At 31.7% G+C, this 22,614-nt stretch overlaps 4 protein-coding genes and 1 long non-coding RNA gene across 6 annotated transcripts; 3 read left to right on the top strand and 2 right to left on the bottom strand.

Moving 5' to 3' along the window:
- Positions 1-1,219: 1,219 nt before the first annotated feature.
- On the bottom strand, positions 1,220-6,610 carry LOC115883560. Of its 2 annotated transcripts, XM_030901922.1 has the most exons (4): positions 6,436-6,610; positions 6,102-6,342; positions 2,760-3,188; positions 1,220-1,654 (listed from the first exon to the last, which is right to left on the bottom strand). In XM_030901922.1, the coding sequence occupies exons 1-3, from the start codon at positions 6,484-6,486 to the stop codon at positions 2,767-2,769; spliced, it is 714 nt and encodes a 237-aa protein (XP_030757782.1). In that variant the 5' UTR covers positions 6,487-6,610; the 3' UTR covers positions 1,220-1,654; positions 2,760-2,766. The 2 variants fall into 2 exon arrangements, with proteins under 2 accessions (XP_030757782.1, XP_030757783.1); XM_030901923.1 differs by lacking the exon at positions 1,220-1,654 and having other exon boundaries at positions 2,758-3,188; positions 6,436-6,609.
- A 452-nt stretch (positions 6,611-7,062) lies between these two features.
- LOC115883569 lies at positions 7,063-10,290 on the top strand. The gene is made up of 3 exons (XM_030901930.1): positions 7,063-7,361; positions 8,816-9,053; positions 9,760-10,290. The coding sequence occupies exons 1-3, from the start codon at positions 7,311-7,313 to the stop codon at positions 10,176-10,178; spliced, it is 708 nt and encodes a 235-aa protein (XP_030757790.1). The 5' UTR covers positions 7,063-7,310; the 3' UTR covers positions 10,179-10,290.
- Positions 10,291-12,007: 1,717 nt separating this feature from the next.
- LOC115883571 lies at positions 12,008-12,255 on the top strand. Its single transcript, XR_004050404.1, has 2 exons — positions 12,008-12,116; positions 12,169-12,255. It is a non-coding gene; the product is annotated as an uncharacterized LOC115883571 (long non-coding RNA).
- Positions 12,256-12,808: 553 nt separating this feature from the next.
- On the top strand, positions 12,809-14,373 carry LOC115883570. Its single transcript, XM_030901931.1, has 2 exons — positions 12,809-13,057; positions 13,836-14,373. Exons 1-2 carry the CDS (start codon positions 12,883-12,885, stop codon positions 14,291-14,293), a joined length of 633 nt encoding a protein of 210 aa, XP_030757791.1. The 5' UTR covers positions 12,809-12,882; the 3' UTR covers positions 14,294-14,373.
- Positions 14,374-16,255: 1,882 nt separating this feature from the next.
- On the bottom strand, positions 16,256-21,720 carry LOC115883568 (integrator complex subunit 4-like). The gene is made up of 5 exons (XM_030901929.1): positions 21,577-21,720; positions 21,337-21,517; positions 21,057-21,280; positions 20,712-20,937; positions 16,256-16,518 (listed from the first exon to the last, which is right to left on the bottom strand). The coding sequence occupies exons 1-5, from the start codon at positions 21,667-21,669 to the stop codon at positions 16,298-16,300; spliced, it is 945 nt and encodes a 314-aa protein (XP_030757789.1). The 5' UTR covers positions 21,670-21,720; the 3' UTR covers positions 16,256-16,297.
- Between the last annotated feature and the right edge of the window lie 894 nt (positions 21,721-22,614).

The following is a 22,614-nucleotide window of genomic DNA, read 5'->3' as shown; positions in this document are numbered from 1 at the left end:
ATATACAGGGTGTTTAAAAAACACGTAAAAATAAGATTTATTTTTCATATCAACATAGGGCAGATTCTGCTTTGTTTCGTAGCTGCAGTGTGGTAAAGTCTTAATAATTTTATGATTTATTATTGTATTATAGTTTATTATATAGAAAAAAATTAGAATCTCCCCACGAGAGACAGCACATGTTTTTTGAAACACCCTGTATATACTTGTATAAAAAGATAAAAGAAATACTGGTAGTAATTTATTTAAATATGATACAAAAAAATTACAATGTTTTAACTAAAATTTAAGAACAGGAACGTTTATAGTCTAAAATAATATAATATATGATTGTGTTATATGTATTTGTCGAATTTTGATAATATTTCAGTATTTTTGTTAATATTTTTTTATGTAACATAATAGTTTAGACCACTTTATTTCTTAAATGACAAGATTGCCATGGGTTTGTAGGGATTTTTATTCTTTTATTTTTTTGTTTTGGATCTCATTTAACTGTTTAACTAGTTGGTTGAATTGCTAATATTTTTATTCTTGCGTTATTGCTGCCCACTTGTACTGTGTTCTTTTGAAAGACATAAAATTAGGAGACCAAGAATATACTTTTAGTCGTATATTATAAGTTTTAGGATTGTAATTATATATGCAGCGGAGAAGTTAAGATAATGTTTATATAATTAAAAAATAATTATTAATTAAATATATAAGCGAGTCCCATGGCTATTATCTTAGTAATAAGAACACAGAAATATTGTATTTCTCGCTTATATTTTGATTAATAATGTATTTTAGTGACATTACCAATATCACTATTTTTCTTCTTACCGCCATAGTATATTTTTTACACGATGAACGTTATGTATAGATATTTCAGATTTTATATTTGCCTTTTTTATTTTATTATGGATTTTATCGAAGTATTTTTATACTAGATTCATTATTATATTTTGTAACTTTTTTATTATGTAATGTTTTATAAACGTATACAATTATTTAATATACACACTGTTTTTTTTTAATATCCTAAATCAAAATCCCCTCCCTAAAAAAAATATGGAAATCACATGTAAAATTTAAAAAATATTTGAATTTTTTAATTGATCGCTATAGTAACTGTATAATACCAAATGATCGAAAAAAACGGCATCAGCGATGGCTATTAAATAATGAAGGACGCTGTCATTTTATATGTAAAATTATACGGGGAATGTTATCGATGTTCATTTCCAAGCTAACTGGACGCCGTTTTTTTCGATCATACGGTAAAATCTTTTAAAAAATGGAAGTTCTTTGAACATAGCATGAATTTTGTATCTATTTATAAAATCACTTCACGAAGTCAATTTTTTACATCTCCCTTAAACAAAATAAAAATGAAGTACAAAAATAGTTTATTATTAACTCTATAGTATTATTTACACTTGGAACACAATATGTATCTAAGGCTTTTACACTATCAAATTTCTTTGTCAAAAATCTTTTATAAAAGATATTTGACAAAAAGTTTGACAGTGTTAATATACAATATTTTATAAAATCACATGTATTACACTGTCAAATTCTTTGGCAAAATAAAATGTTTGACAAATTTGATAGTGTAATAGTAACCTAATAAAAAAATCCTGATTAAAGTAACAATCAATAGCACATAATATACAGACCGGACCACCGTAGTAGTAACATAGACAGAACCGGACGAATTAGCGTATACCCGTCCGCCGGATAAAAAGCAGGTGAAAAAATGCGATAAAATAAAAATAGGTCGATATGTGATAAGAAAGTCTCAGAATTTGTATTTAATCGTGTTTTAATAGCCAAAACGAATACGTAGACAGTTCTCGTGTAAAATTTATTTTTTAAGTAAAATAATGGATGTTTATGAAGTTCGTGAGAAAATTAAAATTGTAAAATGGTATTTCCAAAATAGGTCTTATCGGGATATACAAACAATTTTTCCACAAACTTATGTAAACAGGCCAATTCCATCTTTATCTACTATATCAAGAGTTATTAATAATTTTGAAACACATGGGTGCGTGTCCCACAAAAACACAAAAAGCCTGATGTGTTGATTAAAGAAGAACAGGAGTTAAAGCAAGTGTTCGTTTGTGCTACCGCGGATCAAAATCCCGGGTTTTCCAGTAATCAAATTGCTGGTTGGTTGCCCTTCCCACAATGCCCGTATTGTTCAAGAATATTTGAACAATACTTTTCCCAACCATTTAATTAGTGGACATGGAACTATTTTGTGGCCCGCTAGATCTTTCCCCCAATGATTTCTTTTTGTGGGGTTATATAAAATCCAAGGTGTATGGTCATAATAGGGCTAATAATCTGGATGAGCTTCAAGTAAAAATACGAGAGGCTTTCCAAACTATTAGCCCTAATATGTTAGCCAACATGAACACTTGTTATAACTTTTTTTATTTAGAGTAATATTATAGTTTTTTTTGGGTTTAGAGAATTTATTTATTTTTAGTTTTGGCTTGTAAACACACTCAAATAATAAATATTTAAGTATTTTTATTTAAAATGTTACCTTAAGTGAAGGTAAACACTTAAAATGAAAATAATAAATACTCGGCACTCCTCGCGCCATATTCCTAGTCTGTCACGACCGACCCGTCCAAGCACAACTGCAACTGCGTACTGCCTGACCAGCCGACTAGCCGGCAGTGACTCTCGAGTACGAACGCAAAACGGGCAAACGTAAATTCGTCCGGCAACTTGCTATGTTACTAGTAGCCTGGTCTTCTCTGTATATTCCTAATCTAAAGCAGCACATACTGCAAAGTCAGCAACGTCTTTAGCAGCCTGCGTACCAGCATCGCTCACCTTACCAGTCAAACAAGCCTCCAAAATCGGTACAATGCCAACAACTAAAGCTTTTGCAGCCGCAACATCGGCAGCAATCTTCGCTGGCACTTGCACAGTATCGTCAGCAATCTTAATAGCGAGTTTAGCGTAACATTCGACTTCTTCGAAGATATTTCCACTGCAGTCATCGATTTCCGTATCGATGCTGTTGAGGTCCTGTTCGATCTTCTTTATATTGTCTATGGCGTCAGTGACGTATTTCTCAGCTTTCTCCACTTGGGTGGTGATGCAACCGCCCAAGTCAGTAACCAGCTTGTCTGGAATGTTGTCGAAGTCGTCGACGTAACTTTGACATTTCGTTACATCGATACCTGAAAGGTATCAGAATTTGTCTATTTATATTATATGGTCTTAGATAGAATTTACAATTTTCGGTATCGGAATCTCGTTTTGTAATCCCGGGATCTTGGGATCCCAGGATTGACTATCAAAATGAGAAATTTAATCTAAATAAATACTTAATAAAAGTGCAGCTACATACAGAGTGGTCCAAACTGTATTCCTGAAACCTTGGCAGCATATTTTGAAGATAAAAATAAGCAAAAAAGTTCGTGTAAATGTATGTCCTAAAATGCTTAGTTTTGGAGATACAGGGTGTAGAAATTTCATTTTTATTTTGATTTTTTCCAATTAATTTCTGAAGTAACGCCAATATTTGGATGAAAGTTGGTGTCTGGGAGTTTTTTAACATCAGAATTTTGATTTTGATGTCAATATGACTCCTACTTATATACAATATGGCGCCACCTACATGTGTTTTAACTGTTTTGAAGAGTAATAACATTTCGTCCGTACCTGTATAAAACTACTGAGTAAAAAATATACATCTACACAATTTTTACGTAAAAAATGTCTCTTGGTAAAAATCGCTACAAGCAACCGTTCTCAAGATATATATAAAATAGAAAGAGTCAATACATATCATTATTGACAAAAAATAAACACGTTGAGAATGTAGTTATTTGACAGAAATAAAAAAAAATAATCATAAATTTTTCTGCGAAAAAATGATCACAAAAACATTGCAAATCTGTGATTTCAGTCTAATAAATATTTTTGCTTGCTTCATCCGCGTTACCGTAGATGGAGCTAAAAAGGCTTAGGTAGGGTATATATAATAAATAAACAAAAATACGAGTAGCGGAAAAAGGGGCCAAAAAACCCTACATATCAGGGTTGCCACAAGAAAATTTTTGATTGTGTAGAACTTGACCATAAAAATGTGTAGCATTGTGTAGCCATCCATGACCAATAATTGTAAACTATCCAATAAGGCCAAGAAAAAGACGTACGTTCGCCAAATTTTAAAGCATGAATACGAGTCTCACTTTCACTCGTTTGTATACGTCAATATATTCACCCCCTCCCCCCCCCCGCCCCAGCAACTACGTCAAAATTGATGTCACGAAAACGAAACTAACGATTTTATGGACAAATTAGACCGGTTAGTCTGTTTAAAAATTGTAAACAATTCAGGACTGTTTAATCGGCCAAATTTGTCCATATAAACTGCAGTTCTTGCTGATATGGGAGGAAGTGAAATAGGAATTGAATATTATTCACGTATGCCTACGAGTGGAAGTGTGACGTAACGATGACGTAATTGTGCAAACCTAACGAAAGTACGTGTTATCAGAGGTGTTATGTATTATTTAAAGAATTAAACAATCCTGTCTCTTTGATCCTGTCTATTTACCGTTTTTGACTCGACCAATAGACGGTCCTTGATTCATGATCCAGTTCATACTCTGACATTTTACTGAACACCTGAACACTGATGACGGAAAACATCGGAAAATGATATTTGTCGGTTCAAAATTTAAAGTTTACTTGCGGCCTCTTTTAATGTAACTTAGATAACTTAAAAGCAAAAAAAAACAGCTTTTGTCAGCTGATTTACTGTTTAGGTATTATTTTTTATAAGAAATATGTAAATTCTCAAAATGTGTAGCACAGGCGATTGTGGTGTAGCTGTGCAATCATGGTAGCAAATGTGTAGCAAAATACACAATTGTGTAGCTTGTGGCAACCCTGCTACATATATGCTTATTCTCTGCATTAAGTTCATCAGACTGAAGGGAATAGCCATTCGACGACGGGTTTCGGAGATTTTTCTCCATCGTCAGGCCGACTTTGCTGTAACCCTCGATCTGACTAACGAAAAGCAGAGAGTAGCATTTGAGTACAATAAGTACTACTATGGCGAGAGTGCTAGACGCTCTACGCCATCAAGCGGCAGCTGTGACAATCACAGATTGTACCGCCAAAATTAAAACCAGCGGCCTACTGGACAAACATGCTTGCTTCATCCACGTTACCGTAGATGGAGCTAAGAAGGCTTTGGTAGGGTATATATAATTATTAATAACTATTTAGTCAACATTTTTAATTTATGTCAATGATCGACAATTTCGATTCCAAATATCTCGAGAACCACTGCTCGTAGCGATTTTACCCAGAGACTTTTTTATGTAAAAAACGTCGTAAATGTATATTTTTTGCCCAGTACTTTTATGCACATACGAACGAAAAGTTATTACTCTTCAAACCAGTTAAAAAATATGTAGGTGGCGCCCTCTACCAGTAGGAGTTATATTGACATCAAAATCAAATTTCTCATGTAAAAAAACTCCTAGGGGCCAATTTTCATCCAAATATTAACGTTACTTCATAAATTATTTTGAAAAAATCGAAATAAAAATGACACTTCTACATCGAAACTAAGCATTTCACAACGTATAAATGTATTATACGAACTTTTTTATTTATTTTTATCTGCAGAATATGCTGCCAAAGTTTCCGGAATACAGTTCGGACCATCCTGTATATAAAAAGTGAGAAAAATGCTTTATTAAAATAGACAAAACAAAGTGTAACATTCATATTTAGTAAGTAAAAAATACAATAAAATTCTTGTTGTGAAAAAATCGGTCTAGCAAACAGGGAAATATAACTTTTAGATATTCACGTTCTACTTAGTATAAATAAAATATTATGATCTTTGAAAGACGAAAGTGTATAAAGTCGAATCACTTTAGGTTGGATATTTAAATTTTTCGAGATTTTCGGGATCCCGGGATTTCAGGGACGCCAGTTGGGTATCCCTAATCTTGGATCAGTAACTACATTTTTATGCTTTAATTAACCTCAGAATTTTTGTGTAGTTATATGTAAAAATATATATTTATATATACTCAAAATTATCGAACAAAATTGTATAATACCTAAATCTTTAGCTTTCTGTATGAGGTCATTCAATTTTGTTCTTAACGGATCCAAAATCTCATCCAATTGGCTGTTGGCATCTGCCTCCAGCTCGCTGGCTTCATCTTTTACAACTTGAAGTGCAGCATTCAAGGTGTCCTCAGCAGTTGTGAGTGCCGCATCGACTAAGTCCATCAATTCATGGAAGGCCTTCTCCAAATCATCTTTTGTATCACCATATTGGTTATTTTTACCATAGCCCTGAACATAGTGAATATGGATAGTAACATAAATAAAAAAAAACGTAAAAAGAAAGCAATGTCAGTTAAACTAAAAGAATAATAATATACTTACATATTGAATGATGGCCATAAAAACAATCAAAATAACTGAATATTTTAACATGATTGTTTAAAGCTTGTAGGTATATGTATAAGATATACACTTTATTTAATTATAGACATATATGTGGAACTATATATACCTACTTAAAACCTACTTGTTTTTCAGATATTAAGGTATATGTTATCATAAACTGCATTTACTTAAACTATAAAAATTAAAATGGTTTAATATGTTTATTTCCATAAAGATAAACAGAACCATCTTTATTGAAATTTCTAATTTACTTTAATCTTTATCAAAATTATAAAAAATTACTTTATTTCAAGTATTTACAAATATATTAGTTATATTAGGTAAATAAATAACAAACTTTAATTAATTTCCTATCAATTTTATAAAAATTGCAATACAATGAAACGATTTGTAAACAAAAACAAGTGTTTATTTGTAGCAATGATAAATTCGAAATATAAACGATTAACTAATGAAAAAATAAATACATAGACAAAAAGGAAAAAAAACACTTTTATAATTTTTGATTCTCTTTTCAGTATTCTCATAATGAGGCATACTTATTAAAAAAATAATGATTTTGATCTCTTCTTATCACTTATAACTTTTGCAACAAGTATGAGTAAACAGCAATTGAATTTTGTATATAATAATACTTTCAAGTGTGTTGTTTAACGTTTGTTAAACAATAGTAAACGTTTACCTGTTATTTTTAAATTTTACATCGAAAACTCATCGGACGATAAGAAAAAAAATCCCCATTTACCCTATTTAAAAAAATATATAAACACAGGTATATAAATCAGCAGAGATATAAACAATTTATTAGTTCTTACCATTAATATCTACAGTTAATTCAAAAATCGCTCAAGATGAGTAAATTTGTCATAATTTTAATAATTGGTGCTTGCTTGGTTCAACAGGTAAGTTTTTTAAAATTCTAAAACCAATATAAAGTTGCACTGAGAACCTCAAAATTAGCGGAAGAAATTAGTGGTTTCAATTAGTGTAGAAGTTTGTTCCTCTAATTTCAGTATGAATTCAGAACGTTAAAATTAGTGGTAGTAATTTTCAATTAGTTAAAAAACTTTATTAATTCGGTCAAGAGAAATTATGGTTAAAAATCAAAAGTGTATTGTTTTATAAGTTAACTAGCGTGTACCAGCGACTTCGTTCGCGTCGAATTAATCATTTGTAATGGTGATAAAGCAAAGTAAGAATTGCCATTAACATACAAACTGGATAAAATTTTCTTACATTTATGTCAGCATGAAAAAAAACCATATGGCGATATTATTATATAACTTGGTAATATTTGAGGGGTAGATTCATCTTGTTGGAATTTGATTTTCGAAAAATCCGTTTGCCAAAAATAAGCTTTTTACGTCAAGCAGTTTAAGCAGAATCGTGGTTAAGAAGTTACTCAACTTTTTGGAAAACCCTGTATGATTTTTTAAAAAATTTCAAAATATGTAAAAAAACCAAATTAATTATGCTTGTCCAAGCGTTTTCCCGAAAGACTAACCGTTTTTTAAATAACAAATATTGTAATATTTGAGGGGCGTTTTCACTCTCTTGGAATTTGAGATTCGAGAAACCCCTCCTTATCGAACCTCTACACTTCACAGTCAATCCGTTTGCCAAAAATCAGCTTTAAAGTTTAAGCAGAATCGTGATTACTCAATGGTCATATTTTATGAAACACCCTGTATAAATTTATAAAAAATCTTAAAATATGTAAAACAACAAAATAAAATATACGTGTTTAAGAGTTTTTCACCCCAATTTTAAGAGGGATAGTTTCACCCCCTTAGAATTTGAGTTTCGAAAAATCCCTTCTTATCGAACCTCTACACCCTAAAGTCAATCTGTTTTCCAAAAATCAGCTTTTTACATCAAGCGCTTTAAGCAGGATCGTGATTAATCAATGACCAGATTTTTCGAAACACCCTGTATACATTTTTAAAAAATCTTAAAATATGTAAAAAACAAAATAAAATATACGCGTTTAAGCGTTTTTCTGCAAACTTGCCCGGTTTCACCCCCTTGGAACTGGAATTTCGAAAAATCCCTTCTTATCGAACCTCTACACCCTAGAATCAACCTGTATGCCAAAATTCAGCTTCTTACGTTGAGTGGTTTGAGCAGGATCGTGATTAATCAGTATGTCAGTCACTTAAGGATTTTATATATTAGTATAGATTCTTAGGGTTTCTCTATAAATACAACATACTACTGCAAGCTGTTGCTAGAATATTCTGTTAATTTTATTTCTATTTTGTTAAACATAGTAAATGATCGTAAGTAAAATAAGTCAGTCTTCTTCAGAATCAAAGAACACAAAATTAAGATAATTTTATTTTTGTTTTAATGACAGAACTTGGGTGGCACTCAATTGAAATCTAGCAAAGATGAGGCTAAGAAAGCATTCCACGAATTGATGGATGTAATCGACAAAGCACTGACATCAGCCCAAACCGCTTTGGATAAAGCAGTGGAAGAAGTGAAAGCTGAAGCTGCTGAACTGGAAGGCAAGGCCAACAGCGAACTGGACAAGGTTCTGGAGCCTCTAAGGACAAAATTGAACGACCTGGTTGCTGAGGCCACAGCCAAAGGTAGTGATTTAAGAAATATATAAAATATTCAGTTAAATATATTAAGTTAAAATTAAATTCGGTACAGATACAAAGTATTTAAATACTTTGTAACAACCTTTCAATTAAATTAGTCAATTTTAAGTTTTTATTGATAAAAATGTTTATGCTAGTAGTTATGTCATTCTTATTAGGTCATATCATTTTAATGTTATTTACACAATTTAGAAAGTTATGATTTTTGTGTCTTATTTCTCTAATTTTAAACTTCATTCAGAACATCCAAATTAATTTAATAAATTAGTGGTTTCAATTACACTTTATACTTAAAAATGCATGATCATTCACAACGTCAAAAAAATACAATAATTATAATTTTAATTAGAAGATCCTGAATACATTTTGCCGTATTCAGTTTTATCCATAGAGACACCCTAATAATTAAATTATAAAACAATAAACTTTTACTTTCTAACCACAATTTCTCTTGACGAATGATAATCAAAGGCCAAAATGACATTAACTTTTAAGTATAAAGTATAATTGAAACAACTAATTTATACCACTAATTTCGAGGTTTATAGCCCCCTTACACATTTTGACGTTCTGAATGATTACATTGAAATTAAGGGAACAAACCTCTACGTTAACTGAAATGACTAATTTCTAGGCTCTGAATAAAGCTTAACTTATTAACATAACTTAATTTTTATTATTTCTATTACAGGTTTTGACGTATCCACGTGTCAAAGCTACGTCGACGGTTTTTCCAACGTTCCAGACCAACTAGTGACCGATTTGGGAGAATGTATCACCACTCAAGTCGAAAAGGCCCAAGGGTACGTGAACGATGCATTGACCAGCATCAAGAAGATCGAAGAAGACCTAAACACTATTGATTCTGACATCGATAACTGCGGTGGCAACGAATTCAAAAAAATCAAATGCTACGCCAAGATTATCGAAGAAATCGAGAAAGATACTAAAGATGCTCCAGCTCATATCGCAGAAGATGTAACAAAGGCTACAGCATTAGTAACCGAAATTGTTCCAATTTTGGAACAGTGCTTTACTGATAAATTGAAGAAAGCTGGAGATGATGCTACTAAAGATGTGGCAGATTTTGCAATCTGTGCTGCACTTTGATATATTTTTTGGAACGTACTTAAATTATCGTGATTGATTTTTTTATATTAAGAAAACAATTAAAGAACCTTAACTGTAAGCAATTAAATTTATGTTTTAGTAAATGTTTATATTAAATTTTTGTGTCTTATTTCTCTAATTTTAAGCTTCATTCAAAATATCAAAATTAGTGGAATAAATTAGTAGTTTCAATTTTAACACTTTATACTTTTTAGTTTACAAATTCATTCACAATGTTTAAAAAACACAAATTAAAATTAATAGAATATCCTAGCAACAGCTTGCGGTACTCAGTTGTATCTATAGAGAATGTCTAATATTTACTGTATAAAACAATAATAAACTTTTGATTTCTAAATCGGAGGAATAAACTTCTACGCTAATTGAAACCACTAATTTATTCCACTAATTTGGAGGTTCTGAATGAAGCTTAATATTTTATACTTAGAAATGTATGATCATTCACAATGTGAAAAAATACAATTAAAATGAATAGAATATCCTAGCTACAGCATACGGTATCCAGTTGTACCATAGAGATAGCCTTAATAGTTATATAGCTTACAAAACTACTAACTTTTGATTTCTAACCACAATTTCTCTTGACGCATAAAATCAAAGTCCAAAATGACATTACTCGTAAATTTGGAAGTACAGTTACTAAAAAATTAAGTTTGTTAACTTTTTCTAGTAGTTGAAAATTACTACCGCTAATTAAAACGACTAATTTCGAGGTTCTAAATGGAGCCTAATTTTTTAATATCAATTTTTATTATCTCTTTTCAGGTTTTGATGTGTCCAACTGCCAAAGCTACGTCGACGATTTCTCGAACGTTCCAGACCAACTAGTGACCGATTTGGGAGAATGTATCACCACTCAAGTCGAAAAGGCCCAAGGGTACGTGAACGATGCATTGACCAGCATCAAGAAGATCGAAGAAGACCTAAACACTATTGATTCTGACATCGATAACTGTGGTGGCAACGAATTCAAAAAATCAAATGCTACGCCAAGATTATCGAAGAAATCGAGAAAGATACTAAAGATGCTCCAGCTCATATCGCAGAAGATGTAACAAAGGCTACAGCATTAGTAACCGAAATTGTTCCAATTTTGGAACAGTGCTTTACTGATAAATTGAAGAAAGCTGGAGATGATGCTACTAAAGATGTGGCAGATTTTGCAATCTGTGCTGCACTTTGATATATTTTTTGGAACGTACTTAAATTATCGTGATTGATTTTTTTATATTAAGAAAACAATTAAAGAACCTTAACTGTAAGCAATTAAATTTATGTTTTAGTAAATGTTTATATTAAATTTTTGTGTCTTATTTCTCTAATTTTAAGCTTCATTCAAAATATCAAAATTAGTGGAATAAATTAGTAGTTTCAGTTACACTTTATACTTTTTAGTTTACAAAATCATTCACAATGTCTAAAAAACGCAAATTAAAATTAATAGAATATCTTAGCAACAGCTTGCGGTAGTCAGTTGTATCCATAGAGAATGTCTAATATTTATCTTATAAAACAATAATAAACTTTTGATTTCTAAATTGGAGGAATAAACTTCTACGCTAATTGAAACCACTAATTTATTCCACTAATTTGGAGGTTCTGAATAAAGCTTAATATTTTATACTTAGAAATGTATGATCATTCACAATGTGAAAAAATACAATTAAAATGAATAGAATATCCTAGCTACAGCATACGGTATCCAGTTGTACCATAGAGATAGCTTAATAGTTATATAGCTTACAAAACTACTAACTTTTGATTTCTAACCACAATTTCTCTTGACGGATAAAAATCAAAGTCCAAAATGACATTACTCGTATATTTGGAAGTACAGTTACTAAAAAAATTAAAAGTGTGTTAACTTTTTCTACTAGTTGAAAATTACTACCGCTAATTAAAACGACTAATTTCGAGGTTCTAAATGGAGCCTAATTTTTTAATATCAATTTTTATTATCTCTTTTCAGGTTTTGATGTGTCCAACTGCCAAAGCTACATCGACGATTTCTCGAACGTTCCAGACCAACTAGTGACCGATTTGGGAGAATGTATTACCAGTATCAAGTCCAAAAGGCCCAAGGATACGTGAACGATGCATTGAACAGCATCAAGAAGACCGAAGAAGACCTAAACACTATTGATTCTGACATCAATAACTGCAGTGGAAACGAAGTCAAAAAAAAGCAAATGCTACGCCAAAATTATTGAAGAAATCGAGAAAGATAGATACTAAAGATGCTCCAGCCCATATCGCAGAAGATGTAACGAAGGCTACAGCATTAGTAACTGAAATTGTTCCAGTTTTGGAACAGTGTTTTACTGATAAATTGAAGAAAGCTGGAGATGATGCTACTAAAGATGTGGCAGATTTTGCAATCTGTACGCACTTTGATATATTTTCGAACGTACTCAAGATATCCTGATGGATTTTTTTTGTATTAAGAAAACAATTAAAAGACCTTAGTTGTAAGCAATTAAATTTATATTTTAGTAAATGTTTATATTAATTTTTTGTGTCTTATTTCTCTAATTTTAAACTTTATTCAGAACATCGAAATTAATGGAATAAATTACTGATTTAAAAAGTTTGTGATAATTTTATTTTGTTTTAATGACAGAACTTGGGTGGCACTCAATTGAAATCTAGCAAAGATGAGGCTAAGAAAGCATTCCACGAATTGATGGATGTAATCGACAAAGCACTGACATCAGCCCAAACCGCTTTGGATAAAGCAGTGGAAGAAGTGAAAGCTGAAGCTGCTGAACTGGAAGGCAAAGCCAACAGCGAACTGGACAAGGTACTGGACCCTCTAAGGACAAAATTGAACGACCTGGTTGCTGAGGCCACAGCCAAAGGTAGTGATTTAAGAAACATATAAAATATTCAGTTAAATATATTAAGTTAAAATTAAATTCGGTACAGATACAAAGTATTTAAATACTTTGTAACAACCTTTCAGTTAAATTAGTCAATTTTAAGTTTTTATTGATAAATGTTTATGCTAGTAGTTATGTCATTCTTATTAGGTCATATCATTTTAATGTTATTTACACAATTTAGAAAGTTATGATTTTTGTGTCTTATTTCTCTAATTTTAAACTTCATTCAGAACATCGAAATTAATGGAATAAAGTAGTGGTTTCAATTACACTTTATACTTAGAAATGTATTAATCATTCACAACGTCAAAAAAATACAATTATAATTTTAATTAGAAGATCCTGAATACATTTTGCGGTATTCAATTGTATCCATAGAGAAACCCTAAAAATTAAATTATAAAACAATAAACTTCTACTTTCTAACCACAATTTCTCTTGGCGGATGATAATCAAAGGCCAAAATGACATTACTAGCAAATTTTGTTGCTAGGATATTCTATTAATTTTAATTGATTATTTTAGACCTTGTGAATGATTTTAAACTTTTAAGTATAAAGTATAATTGAAACAACTAATTTATACCACTAATTTCGAGGTTTATAAAGAAGCCCCCTTACACATTTTGACGTTCTGAATGATTACATTGAAATTAAGGGAACAAACCTCTACGTTACCTGAAATGACTAATTTCTAGGCTCTGAATAAAGCTTAACTTATTAACGTAACTTAATTTTTATTATTTCTATTACAGGTTTTGACGTATCCACGTGTCAAAGCTACGTCGACGGTTTTTCCAACGTTCCAGACCAACTAGTGACCGATTTGGGAGAATGTATCACCACTCAAGTTGAAAAGGCCCAAGGGTACGTGAACGATGCATTGACCAGCATCAAGAAGATCGAAGAAGACCTAAACACTATTGATTCTGACATCGATAACTGCGGTGGCAACGAATTCAAAAAAATCAAATGCTACGCCAAGATTATCGAAGAAATCGAGAAAGATACTAAAGATGCTCCAGCTCATATCGCAGAAGATGTAACAAAGGCTACAGCATTAGTAACCGAAATTGTTCCAATTTTGGAACAGTGCTTTACTGATAAATTGAAGAAAGCTGGAGATGATGCTACTACTAAAGATGTGGCAGATTTTGCAATCTGTCTTTGCACTTTAATATATTTTCGAACGTACTCAAATTATCGTGATTGATTTTTTTATATTAAGAAAACAATTAAAGAACCTTATCTGTAAGCAATTAAATTTATGTTTTAGTAAATGTTTATATTAAATTTTTGTGTCTTATTTCTCTAATTTTAAGCTTCATACAAAATATCAAAATTATTGGAATAAATTAGTAGTTTCAATTAAGCTTCATTCAGCACCTCGCAATTAGGGGAATAAATTAGTAGTTTCAATTACACTTTATACTTTTTAGTTTACAAAATCATTCACAATGTCTAAAAAACGCAAATTAAAATTAATAGAATATCCTAGCAACAGCTTGCGGTAGTCAGTTGTATCCATAGAGAATGTCTAATATTTATCTTATAAAACAATAATAAACTTTTGATTTCTAAATTGGAGGAATAAACTTCTACGCTAATTGAAACCACTAATTTATTCCACTAATTTGGAGGTTCTGAATGAAGCTTAATATTTTATACTTAGAAATGTATGATCATTCACAATGTGAAAAAATACAATTAAAATGAATAGAATATCCTAGCTACAGCATACGGTATCCAGTTGTACCATAGAGATAGCCTTAATAGTTATATAGCTTACAAACTACTAACTTTTGATTTCTAACCACAATTTCTCTTGACGCATAAAATCAAAGTCCAAAATGGCATTACTCGTAAATTTGGAGTACAGTTACTAAAAAAATTAAGTTTGTTAACTTTTTCTAGTAGTTGAAAATTACTACCGCTAATTAAAACGACTAATTTCGAGGTTCTAAATGGAGCCTAATTTTTTAATATCAATTTTTATTATCTCTTTTCAGGTTTTGATGTGTCCAACTGCCAAAGCTATGTCGACGGTTTCTCGAACGTTCCAGACCAACTTGTGACCGATTTGGGAGAATGTATCACCAGTATCAAGTCCAAAAGGCCCAAGGATACGTGAACGATGCATTGAACAGCATCAAGAAGATCGAAGAATACTTAAACACTATTGATTCTGACATCGATAACTGAAGTGGAAACGAATTCAAAAAAATCAAATGCTACGCCAAAATTATTGAAGAAATCGAGAAAGATAGATACTAAAGATGCTCCAGCCCATATCGCAGAAGATGTAAAGAAGGCTACAGCATTAGTAACTGAAATTGTTTCAGTTTTGGAACAGTGTTTTACTGATAAATTGAAGAAAGCTGGAGATGTTGCTACTAAAGATGTGGCAGATTTTGCAATCTGTACTGCACTTTCGATATATTTTCGAACGTACTCAAGATATCCTGATTGATTTTTTTTATATTAAGAAAACAATTAAAAGACCTTAGTTGTAAGCAATTAAATTTATATTTTAGTAAATGTTTATATTAATTTTTTGTGTCTTATTTCTCTAATTTTAAACTTTATTCAGAACATCGAAATTAATGGAATAAATTACTGATTTAAAAAGTTTGTTACTCTAATTTGAACGCAAGCAATCAGAACGTCAAAAACTTATTTTTTGTTACACTAATTATACTTCAAAATTTGCGAGTAATGTCATTTTGGCCTTTGATTATCATCCGCCAAGAGAAATTTTGGATAATTTGGTTAAATAAAAAGTGTATTGTTTTATAAGCTAATTATTAGACTTTTTCTATGAATACAACTACTGTGTCATAAATATTTTAGATAACGTCAAAAATATTAGTGTGTTTTGCGGTGACATACTCGTCAATTCCACGTGTAATATATAGGTAGCGATCTATAAAATATATTGCTGTTTTTTTTTAAATGTGTTTTGTAGTAAATTGATCATACTCCAATATTCTGACTGCCTTTTTGAAGTTCCTTTCGTAGAAATAGATCCAATAGTTGTATATTATAATAGTTATTTTCCTATATACAAAAAAATTAAATATAATTTAACTTTTCTCAAATTTTTAATCCTTTAAATAGTTCGCTGTGTTAAATTGTTATTGTTTCAATTTTTAAAGAGCAAGAAAAAACACTTACGTATTTAAATACTTAAAATATATTTCTATAACCTAAAAATAATTTACAGGGTTTTTTTGATGGGTTTAGGAGCCACACTGACTTTTACAGACGGGCAAAGATCTAAAAGTGAAGGATTCAAATCCAAATTCGTTTTTCGTTTGCCTATATCTCCTTCAGGAACAAACAGAGCCACGTTGATTTCTACATTGCATGCTTCTGACCACACCTGATGCGAAATCAAAATGGAACTCAAAAGTCTCAAGTTGTGTCCAATTTGCGATTCTATAAAAAATAAGGCGAGATATATATGCTAACGATAATAACACAATACAAATTATGTTAAATAAATACAGAGTTGCAAACACATCAACACGCCACTACTTATTTTAAATATTTCTTTAAGTCTCAGTTCAAAACATGTTTAGTATGTATACTTCAACTATTTAATAAAATAAACAACTCTAAAAAAATACAAAAAAAAAAGTCTAAAAAACAAATTAATCACCTCAATCTAATATAGTCAAGAAAAAAATCGTTCAACTCATTATAATAGAAAAAAAGGACTTAAAACTGATAACACAAGTAATAAGAAACATGGTACTTAATCACTTGAACCTATTATGCTGTGCAAGAAACTAGGAAAAGTACCATTAAGTTCTCCTAAAAATTGAATTACTATAAATAATATACTCCTTAATTTTGAATATACATACTATACAGGGTGGTCCGAACTGTATTCCGGAAACTTCGGCAGCATATTCAGCAGATAAAAATAAGTAAAAAATTTCGTATAAGTGTTAACATTAGTTTCGGAGATATAAGGGAGGGTGTAGACATTTCATTTTCATTTCGACTTTTTCCATATAATTTATGAAGTAGTGATGGGCAAAACTGTTATTTTTAGATAACAGTTGAAACTGTTATAGTTATTTATAAAAAAACAGCTTAGAATAACAGCTTAAAAATAACAGGTTTCTTTATTTTATTGCTAAATATCTGAAAGAGTATGAGGCGGTCACCGCCAGGCGTATTAACGCAGTTGCAAGTTGCAACAATGACGTGCTCGGTGGTAGTATTTCCAGGGTGTCAAAACATTTCTAAATATGGATCGTTATCTAAAATACCTCTCTAAAAACGGTGGTTGTTTACAAATAAGCGCTGTTTACAAATTGCGATATAAAAAAGCCAAAATTCCGCCACTCGTTTATACATTCCGATCTACCTACGCCCTGCCCTTCGATCCGCCTGACTTGCGTAGCAATGTACACGGTGCATCTCATTCGACGGGCGAGAAGCTCTTAGTTATGATTTTACCATTTGCGGTCAAAAAATAGCAATATAAGAAAATGTGTAGTATATTCTTCATAAGTAAACCCACTACACACTAGAGTTCGAATTAATTTTACACTTAAACTAGCGTGTACCCGCGACTTCGTTCGAGTCGAATTAATAATTTGTAATGGTAATGATAAAGCAAAGCAAGAATTTCCATTAACATACAAACTGGATAAAATTTTCTCACATTTGCCAAAAATAAGCTTTAAACGTAGAGCAGTTTAAGCAGAATCGTGGTTAATCAATTACTCAACTTTTTGGAACACCCTGTATGATTTTTTAAAAAATTTCAAAATATGTAAAAAAACTAAATAAATTATACGTGTCCAAGCGTTTTCCCGAAAGACTAATCGTTTTTTAAATAACAAATATTGTAATATTTGAGGGGCGTTTTCACCCTCTTGGAATTTGAGATTCGAGAAACCCCTCCTTATCGAACCACAACCTCACAGTCAATCCATTTGCCAAAAATCAGCTTTAAACGGCAAGCAGTTTAAGCAAAATGGTGATTACTCAATGGTCATATTTTATGAAACACCCTGTATATATTTTTAAAAAATCTTAAAATATGTAAAACAACAAAATAAAATATACGTGTTTAAGAGTTTATTCGAAAAACTCACCGGTTTTTAAATAAAAAATATTCTAATATTTGAGGGTGGTTTCACCCCCTTAGAATTCGAGTTTCGAAAAATTCCTTCTTAACGAATCTCTATACCCAAAAGTCAATCCGTTTTCCAAAAATCAGTTTTTTACGTCAAGGCTTTAAGCAGGATCGTGATTAATCAATGACCAAATTTTTCAAAACACCCTATATACATTTTTAAAAAATCTTAAAATATCATTCTGAAAATTTTTCAGAATAAATAAATACCTAAATATTGAAACTTAATAAGTAAGTACTGAAACATACAGCGCCATAATATCTCGACCTCCGCCCGTTATGCTCGTAACAGGTTGAAAAACAATGTATCTAAAACAACTGATGCGTTATTCTCCAACCTGTTTCGAACCTCCATCGACAATGGACCGATGCAGCAGCGTTACTTTCCCACTCGGATTATCTCGACCGCCGCTCTGTTATGCTCGTAACAGGTTAAAAAACAACTTATCTAAAATGTGACTGCTTCTCCAACCCGTTGCGAGCCTCGACAATCGACCGATGCAGTTCCTTTCCCACTCCTGTTATCTCGACCCCCAGGAGTTATGCCCGCAACTGTTTCAAAAAAGCTGCTTCTTTTATATCCTATTATTTTTAAGCTGTTGCAAGCCCCACATGACCATCGACCGATGCAGCTACGTTCGCCGCGCATACCCCACTCCGTTGTATCTCGCCGCCTGTATCGATGGTTGTCGAAATAACATGTTTTCTATCCATAATCCATATCCATACTAGTTGTTTTTTGGAATTGCTTCGAGCAGCATCGAATTTCGTGGCGGTGCAGAGCGCCGACTTTGTTTCACGAACGGTCGATCTCTGCGTATCGTTATTTTATATCTGTTATTTTTTAAAAGTAGTAACGGTTGCGTTATGTTATTTCTAAATAATTGTTATAAAAGATAGTTAAATAACAACCCATCACTATTATGAAGTAACGTCAATATTTGGATGAAAATTGGTGTCTGGAAGTTTTTTGACACGAGAAATTTGATTTTGATGTCAGTATGACTCCTACTTGTAGAGGGCGCCATCTAGATATTTTTTAACTCGTTTGAAGAGTAATAACTTTTCGTCCGTACCTGTATAAAACTAAAGGTACATTCAGACTGAAAGCGTCGAGCGTCGCGTCGCCTTTGCGTCGCGTCCGCGTATCGAAATGGAATCAACTCACTTAACTTTAATTGGACCGTTCAGGCAGACAGCGTCGCGTTTGGCGTTGCGCTAGCGTCCGCTGAGCGTCGGGGTTCGAGATCAATGGGGCGGCCGGGACGCCAACGCGACGCGACGCTCTCAGCCTGAATGTACCTTAATGAGTAAAAAAATATACATTTACTATGTTTTTTACGTAAAAAATGTCTCTTGGTAAAAATCGCTACCGAGTAATGGTTCTCGAGATATTTAAAACCGAAATATCAATATCTGTCATCATTGACATATACATGTTGACTAAATAGTTATTAAACTGAAATCATAAATTTAAAATGTTTTCGTGAAAAAAGTTCGTCAGAAACTGTTTTATTATCATTTTTTTATGAAGAAAAATTTATGATTAATTTAAAAAATTAAACTGTTCCCAAATTTATCATTTCAGTCAAATAACTATCTACTCAACATGTTTATTTTTTGTCAATAAAGAGATGTATTGACTATTTTCATTTTAAATATCTTGAGAACGTTTGCTCGTAGCGATTTTTACCAAAAGACATTTTTTACTTAAAAAATCACGGAAATGTATATTTTTTCAGTCAGTAGTTTTATACAGGTACGGACGAAAAGTTATTACTCTTCAAAACAGTTAAAACAAATATAGGTAGCGCCCCCTACAAATAGGAGTTATATTGACATCAAAATCCAAATTTCTGTTGTCAAAAAACTCCCAGACACCAATTGTAATCCAAATATTGACTTTACTTCAGAAATTATTTGGAAAAAATCGAAATAAACATGAAACTTCTACACCCTGTATCTCCGAAACTAAGCATTTTAAGACATACATTTATACGAACTTTTTACTTATTTTTATCTGCAAAATATGCTGCCGAAGTTTCCGGAATACAGTTCGGACCACCCTGTTATATTTTAAAATAAGTGTTAAGTTAACAAATTTTTCACATAATCTTGACTTTTAAGTTAAAATTATATTGAAAATAATAAAAAATGTTTTAAACCATAAAAAATACATGTATTGTTTAAAAATTATTTGTTTTTCAAACCAGAATAAACATCAGCCAAAATATTGTCTAGAAGTATCGATAATAAAGACTTTTTGAACAATAGTACCCCACCAGAACTCAAGGAAACTGAAGACAAATCAGAAAAAAAAAGAACACAAAATGCGTAGTAAAAAGTAGAGGTACCTAAATCATTATCTAGGTATCTCTATTTCTTGTTATCTTGGTACGCTTTCAAAATTTTAAAAACCTAGTTAATTACATATGTTGCGGCAAATAAAAATATATATTTAACATCACGATCTTACCTTCATTAGTTGTGTCATAATACAGAGGCTTCAAATGCTGAACTTTTGGTAAAAGAACTTGCATCTTCTGGTCAGGATATTTAACTTTCAACCGAATTCTACTAGGATCGATTAGGTGCCGCAACTCTGCTTCGAACGGTACCGACATGATTAAACCAGCCGTAAATTTAAGAGATGTATCAGTTTGGCCACTTGGCTCGACTATTGTGGCAGAACTCATTCTGATCTGTATAGGAATGAGACATTAAAAAATTACGATTTTTTAGATATCAAACTTGTTGCAATAGCTTATAAAATCACCAAACTTCAACCTAATATATCATAGAGATAGTAAATAGAACTTACATTTATATTTGGTTTGGGAATATGCCCTAATTTTGATTCCAACAATATAGGGATTAATATCCTGGCCACTGCGCCAGGTTTGTGCTCTTCTAATTGAGACAATTCCCGAAACACCAACGACGTGAAACTATCTGGCTGCAAGTTACTTTGTGCCAAATCTTTTTGCATACCCTCCACAGCTGTCAAAAAATGATGACAAGGAGCTAGGGCAGAAGAATTACTACCTAAAATCATTAAGTTTTAGTGTACTTTCAGTAGAGTTTTTATAACTTTAACTGACCTTTAACAATATAAACCAAATTTAAAGCTAAAGCTCTTAACCTGAATTGTTTCACTGCACACTGTTCGGCAGAATTCAAGCCGACAAAAAAGAACTGTAATTTTAAACAGTGTTCCAGAAGATTTTGAATGTTCGTTTTCAATGTGTTAAGTTGCTGAGTTGCTAGTGTCGCTGGGTTAACCTAAAATATGATAACCTCAAAACAGTAAGTATAAAAACCGTGTATATATTGTTTTGTACCCAAAATCCCTTATCTAAAATTTGCAAAATTTGTATTTGCGCGCCAATATAAAGTGCGGTAAATTGCGCAGTTCCGGAAACTGTAGAGTCCATTTCACTCAAACGATTAAGATGTTCTTTTGCCGTTTGTAACAATGATATATGAACTCTATAAAATAAAAAAAATGTTTACTGTGTGTAGTGATGTTGGTATCGAATATTTCCATTCGAATTTTGCAGAAATTTCCGAAATTTCCGAAATATTTCGGTCGCCATTAAATCGCGTATTCGCAAACAATCCGAATTCTTTCAAAGAATTTCCTTTTCACAAATCAAAGAACATTTGAGCATAAAATTTAAGCGAAAGTGTACAAGTTGCCTTATTCTTTAAAATCAAGAAGAAAGAGAATGCTTTCTCAGCATTACGAAGTAGAAAACGTATGGCCCTTAAACCAATGCATTTTGCCGCGAATCTCTTGGACCCTTGTTTCCTGGGAGAGCACCTTATCAATGAAGAACACATAGCCGATATGGAATTTATCAACAATATCACTAACAAACATCCTCAGTTTGTCAATAATAAAGAAGCCATTTTTTACAGATGTAACAAATTATTGCGCCAAATCGGGTTTATGGGCTCTCGACTACTTTTGGATGTCAGTTAAAAATGTAGACTTTGATGTAGACTGTCTAAGTTGGTGTCAAGCAATGTGTAAAAATACTCAGTTGAAATAGAGGTTGAATTATTTAGCTGTTGCTCTGATGTCTTTACTTTTCTGCAGCCACTGAGAGAAAGTTTAGTACTTACAGGTGTTTATTCATACTAAAAAAAGGAATCGAGCCGGCAAAATAATGTTCGTAGCTCTATTATAACAGATAAATTATTACTACAAAAACAAAAAGTGATTATGGAGCATGATATTCAACAGAACGTATTTTTCAGAATCAAAACCAGAATGATACAGTCCAAATTATATCTGATTCAATAGAAACTGACGAAACAGTACTACTACTACTATATGTAGTATACCCTATGAAGATGGGACCAGCTCGGCGCTA

The sequence above is a fragment of the Sitophilus oryzae genome, unplaced genomic scaffold, assembly GCF_002938485.1.
Source record: "Sitophilus oryzae breed Bouriz unplaced genomic scaffold, Soryzae_2.0 scaffold_1947_pilon_pilon, whole genome shotgun sequence".
Lineage (NCBI taxonomy): Eukaryota > Metazoa > Arthropoda > Insecta > Coleoptera > Curculionidae > Sitophilus > Sitophilus oryzae.
Note: the sequence above shows the minus strand (reverse complement) of the source record. Positions and strands in the feature narration are given on the sequence as shown.